General features: G+C 43.3%; 1 protein-coding gene across 5 annotated transcripts in view; it reads left to right on the forward strand.

The window, feature by feature from the left end:
* The window catches only part of TBC1D24 (TBC1 domain family member 24), a 75175-nt gene that overhangs the window by 31860 nt on the left and 25645 nt on the right, over window positions 1–17670 (forward strand). For 3 of the 5 annotated variants that reach the window (XM_073636635.1, XM_073636637.1, XM_073636634.1), the window contains exons 2-4: window positions 554–1573; window positions 4408–4425; window positions 11304–11462. In XM_073636635.1, the coding sequence (XP_073492736.1) occupies window positions 609–1573; window positions 4408–4425; window positions 11304–11462 (1142 nt within the window). In that variant the 5' untranslated portion in view covers window positions 554–608. The remainder of the gene's footprint in view (window positions 1–553; window positions 1574–4407; window positions 4426–11303; window positions 11463–17670) is intronic. The other 2 variants (XM_073636636.1, XM_073636638.1) reach the window with 2 other exon arrangements.

Consider the following 17670-nt stretch of genomic DNA (forward strand, 5'->3'; position numbering starts at 1 on the left):
TTTAACTTGGGTTTCAAGTTATCTGGGTCACAGCCGATGATATCTCCACTACTGCTGACTTTATGGGATGCTGCCTGTGTAAAGTCCTGTAAACAGGAGAGTGGGTTTGTACAAACATTCGGTGGATGCGACCGAACAGGCCTCTTGTATTACAGGCTAATGCAAAATGACTTTCCCGTCAAGATCAGCTTTATAGTAATTGTTTATCCATATAGACTTCCTAATATGGTTTTTCTGTAATGTCTGTTTTTCTTTCTTCTTTTTTTTTTTTTTTTTTTTTTTTTTAATAACTTGGTAGCTGCCCCTGGTACTTTTTAGGGGTACTTCCCCTATTTTTGCTAACAACCCTGCTTGACTGACAGAACAAGAATAACCTTTGTGGCTGGTGAGGTTGATTTCCAGCCACCCTAGTTTAGTTTCTCCTAGGACAGCACATGTCTAATTTGTCCATTTACTTGGTGGTTTTTGAGGGGGGGCATTAGCAAAAACTGGGGAACGCATTGAAATGTTGGCATAGTAGAGGCTTGCTATTTAATGTGTTCTTTGTTTTCAGGAAGCTATGAACTGAGAGCTGTGTCTGAAGACTGTTTCCCTGGTAAAGATCAACTATGGATGACACCGAATATGGGCGTTTTGTGGACTGGGATAAGATGGAGAGTGGGGGCCAGGAACAGAGCCCCAAAGTACTAAACTGTAACGATTTACAGGAACTGAAACAGCTGTCTCGTCAGGGGTATTGGGCCAAGAACCATTCGCTACGGGCAAAGGTTTATAAAAAACTTATCAAAGACATCCCTTGCCGCACTGTGACACCAGATGCCAGTGTGTACCGAGACATTGTGGGAAAAATAGTGGGCAAGAGAAATGCCAGTACGTTACCACTACCTGAATTTGTTGACGACCGTCAGGTTCCCACCTACTGTCTGAACACCGAAGGAGTTGGAGCAGTCAGGAAAGTCATAATGTGTATCTCAAATCAATTTCCAGATATCTCCTTTTGTCCTGCTCTCCCTTCCATTGTGGCTCTTCTTCTACATTACAGCCAGGACGAGGCAGAATGCTTTGAAAGCGTCTCTCGATTATTAGCCTGCAATGACCCTAACAGGCGGCTTGTTGACCAAACCTTTTTAGCATTTGAGTCTTCTTGCATGACGTTTGGGGATCTGGCAGGCAAATACTGCCAGGGACCTCACAAGCTCATGGTAGCAGTATCTGAAGATGTCATGGAGGTATACTCAGACTGGCAAAGGTGGCTTTTTGGAGAATTGCCCTTTAACTACGTCACAAGGGTGTTTGATGTGTTTTTGGTGGAAGGTTATAAAGTTCTCTTCAGGTTAGCATTGGCTCTCCTGAAATTCTTTCACAAAGTAAGAGGTGGACAGCCTATGGAGTCAAATAATGTAAAAAGAGACATCCAGGAATTTGTGAGGGACATCAGCAAATCCGTGTCTCCAGAAAAACTCTTGGAGAAAGCCTTTGCTATCCGACTTTTTTCCCGTAAAGAGATACAATTACTTCAGATAGCCAATGAGAAGGCTCTGCAGCAGAAAGGCCTCACTGTAAAGCAGAAGAGGTAAGAACTCTAGAGCTGGTAACATTATGGTAGGTACCTTTTTTTTTTTTTTTTTTTTTTTTTTTTTTTTTTATTATTTTATTTTTTGCTACATTTTGTTCCTGTGAAGAATCTACTACCATGTTTCCCCGAAAATAAGCCTGGGTCTTATATTAATTTTGGCAACAAAAGACACAGTAGGGCTTATTTTCGGGGGAATGTCTTACCATGTAATGCGCGGTCTTCTCTCCCCCTCTCTCTCCCTGCCTGTCAGGAATCCCCAGTGTAAACTGAGTTAAAATGCTTGTATAATCAATTATATTACAGTAGTATATAATGTACAATGTGTTTGTTTCTGTAATATAATTTCACCAAAAACCTTAGTTTATAGCGCTGCTCTGCGCTTCTGTGACCCAACGGAGCTCTCTTCCCTGCAATTATATTACAGAAACGCACACATTGTACATTATATACTACTGTAATAGAGTGTATTATAGGATTTTACCAGCATTTTAAACTAGGGCTTATTTTTGGGGTAGGGCTTATATTGCAGCCTTCCTGGAAAATAACGCTAGGTCTTATTTTCGGGGAAACACAGTAGTGGTCGTTGCTCTCTAAGTGATTCTGCTTAAACATATATAGAAAATTGCCTCTAGAGGGGAAATTTGGAAGCTTAGCTTACACTGGTCTGCAAGGAGAAATCCTCAGAAATGAAAGTAGGTACATTTTTACCAGAATTGGGTCACTAATAAAGGAAAATTTTAAGTCCTCTGTATTAATTGGCTCCAGTTTCCAAGATACCACTTCAGGTCAAAATAATTCAAAGTTACGAGGGTGATGTGCAAAATGTGATGTAGCAATGAGAATGGTGCCACACCAATCATTATAAATGTTATCTTTTTATTGATACCAATAACCTAACTTTGCATTAATTTATTGTTTTTTTTATGTAACATTTTCATGTTCCCTCCACACTATTGGGACTGCGAAATCCATGGACTTTTTCTTCCTTTTTTTTTTTTTTTTTTTTTAGTCAATGACCAGATAAGTTGCACATGAAATGCAACAATGAGGGCCTAACTCTTGTCCTGGTCCCCAATTTTGCATCCAAAATATAGGTGGTATGCATTTTCCTTTTTTTTTTTTTTTTTTTTTTTTTACCATCGTACTGCACTTTTGAGATTCAAATGCAACCTCACCACAAATGTAGCAGAAGTTTTCTGCTTTGTTTACACAGTTTCGAGGCATTTTGTCTTCTGAGGGAAAATATCACGCAACTGTTCCTTGGAAATGTTCGTCAATGACACTTTTACAAGCCACCAGATGTAACTTTTTGATGTGTAGATCTGACCAAGACAACTGTACCTAGCAATAAAAACAAAAAATTACAGTTGGGCAATAACCTTTTAGTCTCAAAGTGAAGACAAATTTATACACTTCCATGTGGTACCATTTTCATTGTTCTACTGTAGTTTGTTGAAGTTAGGAGGCATCGTGATCATCAGACACCTCCCTCCCTTCTAGGCAAATATACGCCTGTGTATAAATCTTTATTGTGAAATATCTTAAACTTTAGCCAACCAGCACCTTCATCACCTGTTTTCTAATTCATCTAATCAAAATATGTAAGAATTGGCACATTTTTATCTGAGGTTGATAATTTCCCAAAATTTGTAGACCAGTGTTACAGCAATGCCCTGCGTGTGACCCGAACAGTATGTCATAAATAAGGATACTGCCAGAACCGGGGACTTCATGTAGGTAAACCATTTAGTTGTCCCTCAGTGTTTATCCCTTGTCTAGGTAGTAAAATACTTGCCATCCTCCCCACTGTAGAGATCTTCAATGTGCAGCCCGGCCACATTTTGCTACTCCTGTGCCACTCGGCCCGTTGGTTATTTTGACCTGCTCCTACTCCTGTGGATGGCTGGAGACTGTCATGAGAACAGATCAGCCATAGAAATGAATGGGCTGAGCTGCATGGTGCCATTTGGGGCTGGGCATTGAAGATCCCAGGCGTAGGCATGAATGGACATGTATTACTACCTGGACTTCACTGAAGGGATGAAAACATTTAAAGGACAACTTCACAAAGTATTTACCTACGAAGATATATTGCCTAACCGTTCTGTAAATCTTACCTGTGGCACTTGGATTTTTCCTCATCTCTAGTCCTCTTCTCTTGAAAAACCTGTTTAAAGGCCTGCTGGATGAGACGTGAGTGTACCTTGCAGAGTAGTTATAGGATAAGGTAATTGCCACCGTCTCATTATAATTACTCCAGGATCTCAGCTGACTGAGGCTCCGTTCACAATAGTGCAACCTCATTGTCGGGTGATTTTAATGCAATGTTAGAGTTTATGGGATTCTTAAGTCGCATCAAAGTAGTGCAGGAACCTCTTTTGAAGATGCTGTGACTTGAGTCCCATAGATTGGAATGGGTGCCATTGAAATAAATGGATTCATGCAACTTTGTGTTGCAAGTCGCGTGACAAGTCACACTAGTGTGAACTTCGCTTAAACATTTTTTGGTAATGCTGCTTTGAAGTCTCTCATTTCCTAAATGCATAAGAACTGGATGATCAAGGTATGCCTAGCTCTGATGTAGCAACTTGAAAGTATATTGTATTGTATAGCCAACCAATAGCAACTTGCCTAGTTGATTTGATTTTTATTTTTTTAATATGTCGTTCTTGCCTGTAGATTTGAATTTCCATCTATAACTATTGCCAACAAATGGTGGGTTTTAATGGATTAAAATGTTATCCCTGTTCACCAATAAAATAACTCCTGTTTCTTACTCTCTTGTCTTCTCTCTGCCTTTTTGTTTCTTCCTCTTCCTGTCCTTTTTCCAGATTCAAGTCTCCTGTCCGGTAAGTGACTATGCTGCACCTTGTTCTGTCCTGTACTTAACCCCAGTGCTCTCTTCTGCTTCCTCTTTTCTAATAGTAGCTGATGGCTCCCCGGCTGACTAACTACCCTGTGCTGCAGTCCAAGACTGCTTTCAAATGCTTCAGCATGCATTGTGGTCACAAGTTGTTTAAGCTGCTTGGGAAGATGTTAGATTTACTGGAGGAAAATGCCCATAACGTGTTATAATGAGTTCGAGAACCCCGCTGAGTAGATTTCATAACCTCATCTCAGTGCAAGTTAATGCTGTAGTAAAGTCCACTTTTTCACTTGTAACTACAGGTAAGCCTATAGTAAGGCTTACCTTGTAGGTACAGTGAATATGTCCTAAACGCACACCGTTTAGGAGATACTCCCATTTGTAGCAGCCAGTGACATCACCAAAAGGGATTCAGAGCACTGCGCCACGATCGTGACTCATGTGCACATGCGCGCGAGAGACATCCGCCCATCCATTCAGAAGGCCAGAGCATTCAAATCTGGAAAGAAGATCAGATGAAGATGGAAGCCCTGTCAACTTTGACAGCGAGCCTCTGGAGGGGGATCAGCTTTATAGGTTAAGGCTATCGTATTGTGCTAGTATGCTATGCATACTAGCACATTATGACATTAACCTGCAGGGAAACCTTCTAGTTGTTTATTTTTTACTGCTGCTTCAAAGCCTAATTGCAGCAAAAAACGAAAAAACAGCATTATGACAGAACATGCAGTCAGTAGTAATGTGTCCCTTGTGTTGATTGCCACTGTTGGCAGTAATTCTTTCCCCTGCCCCCTGCTTCTGGTGTGTGGCAGGGGTTAACACAACTAAAGGGCTGTCCTGTCCACTGGCACTCATCAAGAGAGCTTGTCTATGCCTTCCCAGCTTTGTCATTAATAGAAGTCCTACTACTGCTTCTATAAATGGAGGGGGTGGAGCCATCAATCATCTGCCTGTCCTCTATCCAGGATCCTGTTCTATTCATATAAGCTGTAGTACGGCTTCCATAAATAGTGGAAAGGGTGGGCATAGTCTGCCTTTCTTGAAGGGGGGTGGCAGGGTGGAGAAAGATTGCTATTAACAGAAGAGGAGTTGTCACAAGACACATCTCCCACTGACTGTAAGTTCTGTCCCTTGTGCTGATTTTTCTGTATTTGATTTTGGCTGCACAACTAAATAGTAGCCGCCGCTCAGCCTGAAAGTACATGTAGGACCGGTGCAAGTGCGCAATGTTCAGGAGGCTCCTGACAGCCATGGTAGCAATATCAAGTTGAAGTCCTTCACACATTATTGAGCTTACACAGGGCTGAAACATGTAAGCAAAGAAGGACACTTTGTTTTGTAATCCTGTGTTTAAAAAAAAAAAAAAAAGAGTATTACGATCCCACTAGTGTGAGCTCGTCTTCTGCATAAGAATTATTGGAAATTTTGGTGCATGTGCTCTGAGAGTTGGAGTTATATTAAGAATGCTTTAAAGAGAACCTGTTAGGATAGATGTTTTGGAGAGTCATTGGCTTTATGCATGCGTGGGTTTTTGCAAGTACCAAACAGGAGCAAATAAGAAGTCCAGCCTCCCAATAAACTGTCTAATGTGAGGGTCTAGATTGGTCAATGCGGCCCGATTTACTGGACTGTTGGGCAGTGTAGGGCAAAGTCTGTCTTTGCCGAGATAGGCTTAACCTCCAAAACAAGGGAAAAAAATTGTACTTGCGGCTATACAAGTACAATAAATAATATAGTGTGCTTGCACGTTCAGTGGAGTCTGGCAGCATACAGCACCCAGGAGCTGTTTATTGCTGGTGGACTTCAGCAGCAAGACCACCCTACATAGTTGTTTGGCTCTATCAGTGTCCCTACCCCAAACATATTTGCAAAGAGCTGAGCATGTTTACATGGGTCTTTATAGTGATGACATGGTTGTAATGATTACATGGTCCTTCCCCTTTTTTTTTTTTTTTTCACGGACTTTATGAAGGAGAGCCTCATTTTAACTTGCCTTGTTTTAGAGACTGTTTTTAGATTTCTGCACTGTTGGCAGCCTTGCGGTGAAGTATCCCAGACAACGTGACAGAATAAATTTTTAATGCTTTATTTATAAGGCTCTTTGTTCACTAAAGGCAAATCTTTTGTCAAATGCCAACCAAGGGAAGGCCGGGAGAGAAGGGCATAGCAAATTGCATGACATACAATACCAGCTTATTGTCTCTCATCGCATGGCTAATGGCAAACCGTGCACTTCCCTCAAGCATATCCATGGAAATACTAACTGGGGTGCATGTTTAATGGGACAAGGGGTATAGTAAAGACCAACAGGAATTCACTGGCTCTGCCAAAATCGAGAACTATCCAATTTAAACAGATTTCAAAATGTAAAAGTGCCAGTGTGTATGTGATATGTTTGACTACTTGAGCCTGTAAGTAATATAAAAAAAAAAAATGCATTGCACACTAGGATCCATTTTATTATTAACAGCAGGCCCGAACTGGCCATAGGGTACACTGGCCATTTGCCTGGCTAATGCAGGGGTCCCCAGCCCCCGGCGGCATTCTTGTCTGTGGCCTGTGGATGACCGGGCTGCACAGCAGAAGGTTGGCGGCGACCACGGTCCGGACGCGACTAATACAGACCACGGTCGCCACACACCAGTACCGGTCTATGGATGACCAGACCAGACAGCGGGAGGTAAGCGCTGACCATGGCCTGGACATGGCTAATACAGACCACAGTCGCCCCTCACCTCCCACTATGCAGCCATGCCTGTGTCTCCTCTCCTGGCTCTCCTGTCCTGCCAACAATGTCATCCTGTCTGCAGAGCAGGGGGTGGGAGGAGTGTTGGAGGAGGGTAATCGCCTGCTTGTTAATATCTAGATCTGCAGCCCCTCCCACCCCCTGCCCTGCTGATAAGTCTAAAATGCCTGGGCCTAATTTTTGTCCCAGTCCAGACCTGAGGAACAGTCTTTTAAATCTGTCTGGCTTTGACTCATCCAGTCTTCTCCCATGCAGCAGCATTAGAAGAAGTCCTAAAACTCCCTCCACAACAGATAGGCCTATGAAAGGTAATTTAACAAAAGAGCAATGGCCGTTATGTTTGAAATGCTGGGGACATATTGGTCACCCATCATTACGAACAAGAAACCTAAACAAAAGGAGACGAGTCCTTTCCTAGCCAGAAAAAAAGCGAAAGCCTTAAAGGCAAAAGGGGAAAAAAATCTTCTTTTTAGAAGAGGGTTCAGAAAGGCATTGGATGAAGAGTACGTCAAACCAAAACCCTGCTAGACATGCATTTTCACCTTTTTTTTGAAAATTTTAGAACCGGTTAAGCGACCTGTACAATAGACCCCCATGCACTTCTGTCACTGGCTGGTTAATACTGACATTGTATACTCATAATGTGTTGCTCCTGTTATTATAAAAGTATAACCCTTCCATATAAAGTGAAACTTGTAAATATATCCACTTGAGAAATCCATCAATAGAAAGACTCCTTCGCCATCCACTGTGATACCACCACCAATATAGCTCACTTACTTGAGCTCAGTACCCCGCATTACAGAGGTCTGACATTGCTTGAAATCGAATCACCAACTCATGGCTCTTAGTTTCTCCCAGCATATAGGGTAATGGATCCTCAAAGCAATCATCCAGCAGTATACAGGCAAAAGGAAGGAAAGGAGGAGACCTCAGTGTAGTATATGAAGACCTCTTTATTGAAATGTAAGTCATATACTTGCAGAAGTAGTAACAGTATGGAGTACAAACGGCATTGCCAAACTACACCGGCGTGATGACGCCACTGCTAGTCCCCGACTGACGCATTTCGTTCCACAGAACGCCCTCCGATATTGCATAACTGATAATGGTTCTTAGATCACTTGCAATTCTAGTGAAAGTTGAGTCCTGCAGGCATCGTTTGCCACAGACAAGTCTTGTAGAAGTTGTGGTGTTCTTTCTATTGCACTTTGTGAGAACATGCTGCGGTCTGCATCATAATCGCGCTATAGAAAATGGGTGAAGCTATACAGAAATTTTCAGCAGCTGTTCATGCAAGCTAGCTTGGAAATGCATGTTATTGCTCTTTGGTTAACTGACAGTGCACAATTCAAGCTTTTCAGCCAATGCCCAGTCTGTTTTATTGCTTGTTTTGGGGCTGCATCCGACCTGGCCACCTTGAGAAATGCAAATGTTAAAACCACATCTGTGTACAGTGTGTGTGTGTGTGTGTGTGTGTGTGTGTGTATATAGCAGTTAAACACTTTTTTTCAATACTTGCTGTTTAGTCTTGGCACTTGATCCAAGATTAGCGTAATCTTTTCAGGCTTTCCTTCTGTTGCTAAGAAACAGATAAGCCTAGTAAGTTCAAGTGATAGGCTAGACTTGTTAAAGCATGCTGCTCAAAAGAAAAAGGTGTTGCCTTTTAATTTACAGAACCTGCTTGAATTGTCAGCTGCACATGTGATTACATTTTGTCTTTACATCAACAGTATAGCTCAGTGTTTCTCAACCTTTTTACCCTAGAGGAACCCTTGAAATTTCCAGGTCTCGGGAAACCCCAGATAAGATTAGTCCATGGGGTTCATTGAGAAAATACCCCTTACATTGGTGGGAAGAATGCCCCCTTTACAGTGGCGGCCAGAATTACACCCTTGCAACCATACTGCTGGCTCTGCCATGTGGCATTGGACCTGGAACTTTGAAGGCACCATCAGATGGCGAGTCGGTTAACCACAGCTCAGGGAACCCCTAGCAACCTCTGAAGGCACCCTAAAGGTACACAGAACCCTGGTTGAGAATGACTGGTACAAGTGGTCAAACATGGCCTTATAACAATGCTCTCAATTTGGAGCTTTAATTGCAATCATCGGATTGATTTTGACCAACCTTTTTGGAATTCTCCCCCTTGCTGCCATATTCTCATGAGCTAATAATCTATTCAGTTCCCTAGCTGCCTTTTTAGTCTAATCAGAATTATGGGAAGACCTTTTTTATTGAGCTCATGGATGGCATCGGTGAATAGATCTGCTGCAGAGTAATGGGAACAATAGCTTGTGTCCTATCAGATATTTTATCTGTATGGCAACATTTAAGTCCATTTTGGTGCAAAAAATACCCTAATGTGTACTGCATTTGTTTTGAGAATGGAGATGATCGATCTCCAAATTGAGCCAAGACGTTGCTTTATAGACACAGCCCAGAGCTGTCCAAGGGGCCTTGACACACCAGCAATGTTGTGGCAGCTACAAATTTCCCTGCTTTATTAAATTAGGACCCTTCCAGATGACCAAGGCAAAGGAACCATTTCCCATAACAAAGTGGCTCCCTTGCTAGCCTGGAATGCTGCAGAATGTCAGCCAGTCACATTTTGCTTGTCTGATTAGCAAGGAAGGACCTCTGTAGGAAAAGGTAAGTGGTCAGCTGGAGATCTTGGTTGGTGAGTTGTCACCAAGGACTGGATCACTTGTTATCAGCTATGACATGTAGCGGGCTGCAGTACTTCACTATGCAGCTACAAGTGGCTAGTGCGCCATGAGCTTCAGCAGCTGCATTGGATATTGTGTAGGTACTGGAACTTGCGGCTCCATAGTTGGCTCAACAGATTTGAAAATAACCACTTGCCCAGTAATTAAGCTAAGTGCTGGAAAATTCTTGAAAGTGTTGAAAATATTCGTTGGTTGCAGTTTGTTTAGTCCTAACAGCAGGCTAAAGCCTGGTACGCACTAGAACTTCTTTTTCGTTCAACCCAGCGGGCTGAATGAGAAAAAACTGAGGAGCTCAGAAGGAGCCGATGTACTAGCAATCTGATGTTAGTAGAGCGATCTCTGCTGAGCTATTGTTCTGACAAGAGGCCATTGGCTAAGAGCATTGATCGGGTGCTGATCGGAAGACCTTTTTCGGTCATGCCCTTTCAACAGAAGCCGACCTAACGGCCGGCTTCTGCCGGACCAGCTACCGTACGCACGTGCTGAATGTTGGCCGGTTTCTTTTGAACCAGCCGATGCCGCTCATGTGTATGGCCCTTAAAGGTAAAGGGGAGCCACTCTGTTACTGTTGCAAATTACCTCTACAAAAATGCTGTGTGATGTGGCCATTCCATTGATGAGCAGACCTCTCCCTGGGAAACTCTGGTGCAGAAATCTGCCCTTCCTTGAGCAAGTTGAACCACCATGATGGCTGTAACGGTGAGATTGATTTTACTAAACCTGGCGAGTGAAAATCTGGTGTAGCCGTGCATGGTAGCCAAGCGGCTTCTAACTTCAGCTTGTTCAATTAAGCTTTAACAAAAAAAAAAACTGGAAGCTGATTGGTTTCTCTGTAGAGCTGCACTGGATTTTGCACTCTCCAGTTTTAGTAAATCATCCCCCAGTGGCTTGTGTGTTTGTGTGTGTGTGTTTGTGTGTTTGTTTATTTATTTATTTATTTTTATTTTTTTTTTAAAGGGAGTACAGAATCTGGCCCACTTGAGGAAAGATTTTTTTCAGCAAGTTGAAAATGTGTAAACATCTGATTCCCTATAGGTGCTCATTATCTCCTAGGACAAGGGGACTGGCATTAATATAGAAATTGAGGCTTGACATCTGGAACATCTGTTACTGTGCTGTACGTGGCAATCCTTATTCAGGGATTCCTCTTGAAGCTAAGCCATGCTGAGGAGCAGTCATTTAATTGGTTAGGCTACACACAATTCACTTGTGTAGGTGACTGATTCTCTGAGCTAAAAATCCCAAAAAACCTTACTAGAAAAAAAAAAATCCTGCTGCTAAACTTGCCATGAAAGTGACCAGTTAGGACTTTCAACATGGTTGTACAGCCAAAGTAATGTATATAATGCAAGCTAATGGATTTCTGTAACACTTTGTGTCTGACAGACAGAATGTCCACTTGGCTGTAGATGCCGAAAACTTCAAGTCTGAGATTGTGAGTGTGAAGGAGATGCGAGACATCTGGTCCTGGATTCCGGAAAGGTTTGCCCTCTGCCAGCCGCTGCTGCTCTTCACCAACCAGGAGCATGGCAATAGCCTCAGCAGGTGAGAGCCCTGGATTTCTGCAGTGCTGCTACTATTTCTGGTGCCAGCTGGATTGTTCAACCAAAACTTAAAGTAGAACTAAATGCCAATTTTTTTTTTTCCCCCAGTTTGGATAGAGGAAGGCAGGGTTATAACCCCTCTGCCATTTTTGTTCTATTGTAAAAATTTACCTCCACTTCCTGCCCTATAGCCAAACGGAAAGTCAGAGGAAATCTGTGCAAATGAAGGGTTTCTTTTGGAGACCCCAGGTCACCAGAACTAGTGTCCCTATTGGAAGATTTCCCTTCTTCTTCACAAATGGAGAGAGTGACTCTCCAGAGACAAACGCCAATAAAAATTGGCAGTTGTTCTGATCCCTCTGTACTCTAAAGAAGGGTTAGAACATCTGGGCTGTTGGGTAATTTTCCACTTGAATCCTGTCCTGTCCTGTCACCAGGACAGGATTCATGGGAAATTCTCCAAAATGGGGGCACAAAGAGCAATGGAAACCCAATGGCTATAATCCCATGTTTGGCTGGTGTTCCATCAAGTGTAATTATGATGCACAACATGTTAATTCCTAGCTTTTGTCTAAAGGTATTACTACTGCTAGGCTTATGTAGTCAAGAGGCAGAATTTTACAGAACACAGGACTCTTGCCTTAATGTGTGAGTGAAGCTCCCACCTCTAGAAGGTTTGGACACTAAGCACATCAAGATGCACACCTCCCTCTGGCTGGCTGTATCTCTGCACCTGCATACAAGCCCAGTTCAACTTTGTGTCCTAAAGCAGTAGACTGGGTTGATTTACTAAAACTTGAGAGTGTACATTCAGCCCGAGGATGCTACATTACCAAAAGTGTTGGGACACCTGCCTTTACACACATGACCTTTTAATGGCATCCCAGACTTAGTCCGTAGGGTTCAATATTGAGTTGGCCCACCCATTGCAGCTGTAACAGCTTCGACTCTTCCGGGAAGGCTGTCCACGGTTTAGGAGCGTGTCTATGGGAATGTTTGACCATTCTTCCAGAAGTGCATTTGTGAGGTCAGGCACTGATCTTACATGAGAAGGCCTGGCTCACAGTCCCTGCTCTCATTCATCCCAAAGGTGTTCTATCTGGTTGAGGTCAGGACTCTGCAGGCCAGTCAAGTTCCTCCACCTCAAACTCACTCATACATGTCTTTCTTGACCTTGCTTTGTGCACTGGTGTGCAGTCACCTTGGCACAGGAAGGGGCCATCCCAAAACTGTTCCCACAAAGTTGGGAGCATGAAATTGTCCAAAATGTCTTGGTATGCTGACACCTTAAGAATTCTCTTCACTGAAACTAAGGGGCCAAGCCCAACATCTGAAAAACAACCCCATACCATAATTACCCCCCCCCCCCTCACCAAATGATTTGGACCAGTGCACAAAACGAGGTCCCTAAAGACATGGCTGAGCGAGTTTGGGGTGGAGGAACTGACTGGCCTGCACGGAGTCCTGACCTCAACCCGATAGAACACTTCTGGGGTGAGACTGCAAGCCAGGCCTCCTCGTCCAACATCGGTGCCTGACCTTACAAATGCGCTTCTGGAAGAATGGTCAAACATTCCCATAGGCACACTCCTAAATCTTGTGGACAGCCTTCCCAGAAGAGTTGAAGCTGTTATAGCAGCAAAGTGTGGGCCAACTCAACATTGAATCCTATGAACGAGGCCTGGAATGCCATTAACCACTTACGGACCTCCCGCAGTCGTTATACATCGGCTGTTTGAAGAGGGATATCATTGTTATGGCAGCAGCTAGCTACCATAACCCCGGTATCCTGTTCAGAAGGCGGTCCACTTCAGCGGCGAGATCACTTATCTGTGGTGGCAGAGGGGCCCTCCCGCCAGGCTCCGGTGCCCGTCGCCGCTTACCGGAGCCATCGGTAGCAGTGGAGGTGATCGGGTCCTCTTCCGTGTGTGGTATGGAGCTTGAGTGAGGGGAAGATGGGCCCCCACCCGGCTCCATACCAATGCAGGGCAAAAGCAATGTCCAAAATGTCACTTTCGCCCATAGCTCTTAAAGCAAAGTATTATTTATTTATTTTTATTTATTTATTTTTTAATTTTGAGATCTGAGGTCTTTTTGACCCCAGATCTCCTATTTAAAAGGTCCTGTCATGCTTTTTTTCTATTACAAGGGATGTTTACTTTTTTTTTGTTTTTTTTTTTTTTACCGTTTCCGGACCAGCCGCCGCAGTTATACGTTGGCTTGCGGGGTCCGGATAGCAGGTGCACGCATGGCTGCACAGCGGGGGTGCCGATGCTTGTGGCTGCCGGTCGCGATGACCGCCGGCCATGAGCGATCGTGACCAGGAGAGACAGAACACTTCCCTGTTCTGTTCTGATAGAAGTGACAGATTGTGTGTTCCTATTAGCTAGGAACCACGACCCGTCACTTCCTCTAGTTAGAACCATCCCCTTCAGTTAGAATCACCTCCCAGGCAACACAGTTAACCCCTTCACCACCCTCTAGTGTTAACCCCTTCACTGCCAGTGACATTTTTACAGTAATCAATGCATTTTTGATCGCTGTATAAATGCCAATGGTTCCAAAAATGTGTCAAAATTGTCCGATGTGTCTGCCATAATGTCGCAGTCATGATAAAAATCGCAGATCGCCGCCATTACTAGTAAAAAAAAAAAAAAAAAAACATAATAAAAATGCTATAAATGTATCCCCTATTTTGTAGACGCTATAACTTTTGCGCAAACCAATCAATATACACTTATTGCGATGTTTTTTTTTTTTTTTGTTTATAGCGCAAAAAATAAAAATGCAGAGGCGATATATTTTATGTATTATACTTGGAAGTGCAGTCGCTGTAGATCTGAGGGGGACATGAAGGCAAATAAACAGCATTTTTGCTTGTGCATGATTGGATGATAAAATCAGCAGAGCTTCCCCTGATTTCAGATCTTCCCCCTCAGATCTAAAGCAATTGCACTTCCAAGTGCAGTTGTAGTGCAAAGTGGATTTGCCTTTCTGAAATCAACCCCTTAGTGTATGTGCAGACAGAATGGTCATGCTTGTGCCATACATTCACACATACTATGTGTGTATAAATGTGTAATATAATTATTAATAATAATCTTTTTTTGAATATAGTCACTCCTGTCGTGTTCGTGTTCTGCACTTCTCACCACACCAAGATCACATAAACAGTGGGCTCCCAATAGATTCACCAAACATTTAATGCAGAAAACCAGGATGAGATCTCTGTATTATTGCAATTTAATCTTTACTTTGAAAATCCATCTTCATGTACAATAAATGATCCATAAATTTGGGTTGTTTATTGTATATGAAGATGGATCTTCGAAGTAAAGATTAATTGCAATAATACAGAGATCTCATCCTCATTTTTCAATATACAGTGCCTTGAATGTATTCATACCCCTTGAAGTTTTCCACATTTTGTCATGTTACAACCGAAAATGTATTTTATTGGAATTTTATGTGATAGACCAACACAAAGTGGCACATCATTGTGAAGTGGAAGGAAAATGATAAATGGGTTTTAGAATTTTTTTTACAAATAAATTTCTCAAGTGTGGCATGCATTTGTATTCAGCCCCCCTGAGTCAATACTTTGTAGAACCACCTTTTCGCTGCAATTACAGCTGCAAGACTTTTTAGGAATGCCTCTACCAGCTTTGCACATCAGAGTGATACTTTTATTTTTTTTTTTTTGCCCATTGTTTGCAAAATAGCTCCAAGCTCTGTCAGATTGGATGGCGAGTGTCTGTGAATGGCAATGTTCAAGTCTTGCCACAGATTCTCAATTGGATCTAGGTCTGGATTTTGACTGGGTCATTCTAACACATGAATATGCTTCGATCTAAACCACTCCATTGTAGCTCTGGCTGTATGTTTAGGGTCATTGTCCTGCTGGAAGGTGAACCTCTGCCCCAGTCAAGTCTTTTGCAGACTCTAACAGGTTTTATTCTAAGATTGCCCTGTATTTGGCTCCATCCATCTTTACATCAACTCTGACTAGTTTTCCTGTCCCTGCTGAAGAAAAGCTTCCCCACAATGCGATGCTGCCACCACCATGTTTCACGGTGGTGATGGTATGTTCAGGGTGATGTGCAGTGTTATTTTTTCCACCACACATAGCATTTTGCTTTTAGGCCAAAAAGGTAAATTTCTTTTTCATACATCATGGGGCACAGGCTAATATTCATTACCTGCTGGGTTATACTCCATAATTAGGTGAATGGACACTGGTAGACCAAAGGTCTTCAGACAGGAAGTGATCCCCTATATAACCCCTCCCATACAGGAAGTACTTTTTTTTTTTTTTACCAGTGTCTGCTAGGTGGATGGCACGGTTTGTTTGAGCTGTCTGAGCTCCAGATCTCTAGTCCCACAAACTGTTAAAAAAATGAATTAAGGGATTGACCGATCGGATCCATTTGACACAGGCTTTTATACTTGGATATACCTTGGATATACCTGCGTGCTCTGTTTGAAGCTGTGGAGCTTGGTGTAAGTGGAGCTTTTTTAAGTGGGAGTTATAAACAAGAGTTAGAGTATACAAGTCTTGCTGTCTGTTGGTGTGTGTATTGCTGCTGTCTGCTGGTGTGTGTATTGCTGGTGTGTGTATTGCTGCTGTCTGTTGGTGTGTGTATTGCTGCTGTCTGTTGGTGTGTGTATTGCTGCTGTCTGTTGGTGTGTGTATTGCTGCTGTCTGTTGGTGTTTGCTGGGTTGCATTTTGGGGACTTTTCCTTTTAGTTTTTATCTTGCCTTTTGCTGTCACTTTTTAAATAGCTTTTCTTTTTTTTTTTTTTTTTTTTTTTTTTGTTTCATCAGTCTATCAATTAAGGGTGTGGTTAATTGCTCCCAGGTGACTATTTAACTTGTTGTAGGACTCAGTTGAGCGTGCTCTGTTTGAAGCTGTGGAGCTTGGTGTAAGTGGAGCTTTTTTAAGTGGGAGTTATAAACAAGAGTTTAAAACAGGAGGTTATAACAGGGGTCATAGTACCTGTGTAGTGTGAGTATCTGAGTGTTGTCTGAGTAGTGTGTGTGGATCGTTAGTACTTGTGTATTGTGTACCTGTGTATTGTCTTGAGTATTAGTGCCAGGAAGCTAGTTGTTAGGTAATTTGGACAGGGTAAAATCCCCAAATCCTCACTAAATTTAATAGGTACGATGCCCGGCGGGTGTGGAGAGGCGACTCTTTGTACATCTTGCCGCATGTATGCGTTCCTTGATCATCCGATCGAGGGCGAATACTGCTGTGCAAAATGTAAGCACATTGTTTCCCTGGAAGCCCAGGTTCTGAATCTGGGGAAGCAACTGTCAGCACTGAGAAGTCCCTCCATACTAAAGGTGAGCCAGGAACGTACACGGCAGGTGCCGGCAGGGGCCAGCACAGAGGCGGGTGGAGACAAAGAGGTGCAGGCACTAGCAAAGAGTAGATGGGTGACAGTCAGGAGGGGTAGAGGGGGAAGTGCCAGGGAGGCCGATCCAGGACTGGAGCATCCCAATAAGTACGCTCCATTGAGTGACATTGGTGTAACCAGTCAGGGACCAGCACTGCTGGAGTTGAGGGACTCTCCTAGCTGCCAGGGGAAGAACTCCTCCAGTGAGAGTGGGGGGGCAGCAAAGGGAAAGGAAAGACAGATTCTGGTGGTAGGGGACTCAATTCTTAGAAGGACAGAGAGGGCAATCTGTAACCAAGACCTGAAGCGCCGAACAGTATGTTGTCTACCGGGCGCTCGGGTTCGGCACATCACGGATCTTGTGGACAGATTACTGGCAGGGGCTGGGGAAGACCCGGCTGTCATGGTGCACGTTGGCACCAATGACAAAGTCAGAGGCAGATGGAGTGTCCTAAAGAACGATTTTAGGGACTTAGGAGCTAAATTGAGGAAAAGGACCTCCAAGGTAGTGTTCTCAGGAATACTACCGGTACATCGAGCCACACCAGAGAGGCAGAGGGAGATTAGGGAAGTAAACAAGTGGCTGAAGAGCTGGTGTAGTAAGGAGGGGTTTGGGTTCCTGGAGGACTGGGCCGACTTCTCAGTCGGTAACCGGTACTATAGAAGGGACGGACTGCACCTAAATGAGGAGGGTGCAGATCTGCTGGGAATGAAGATGGCCAAAAAGTTAGAGGGGTTTTTAAACTAGGCGATGGGGGGGAGGGTCCAGAGACAGTGATAGCCAGCGCGGAAGATATTCCAGAGGGTAGTAT

This window comes from Aquarana catesbeiana, linkage group LG06 (genome assembly GCF_042186555.1).
Source record: "Aquarana catesbeiana isolate 2022-GZ linkage group LG06, ASM4218655v1, whole genome shotgun sequence".
NCBI classification, from domain to species: Eukaryota; Metazoa; Chordata; class Amphibia; order Anura; family Ranidae; genus Aquarana; species Aquarana catesbeiana.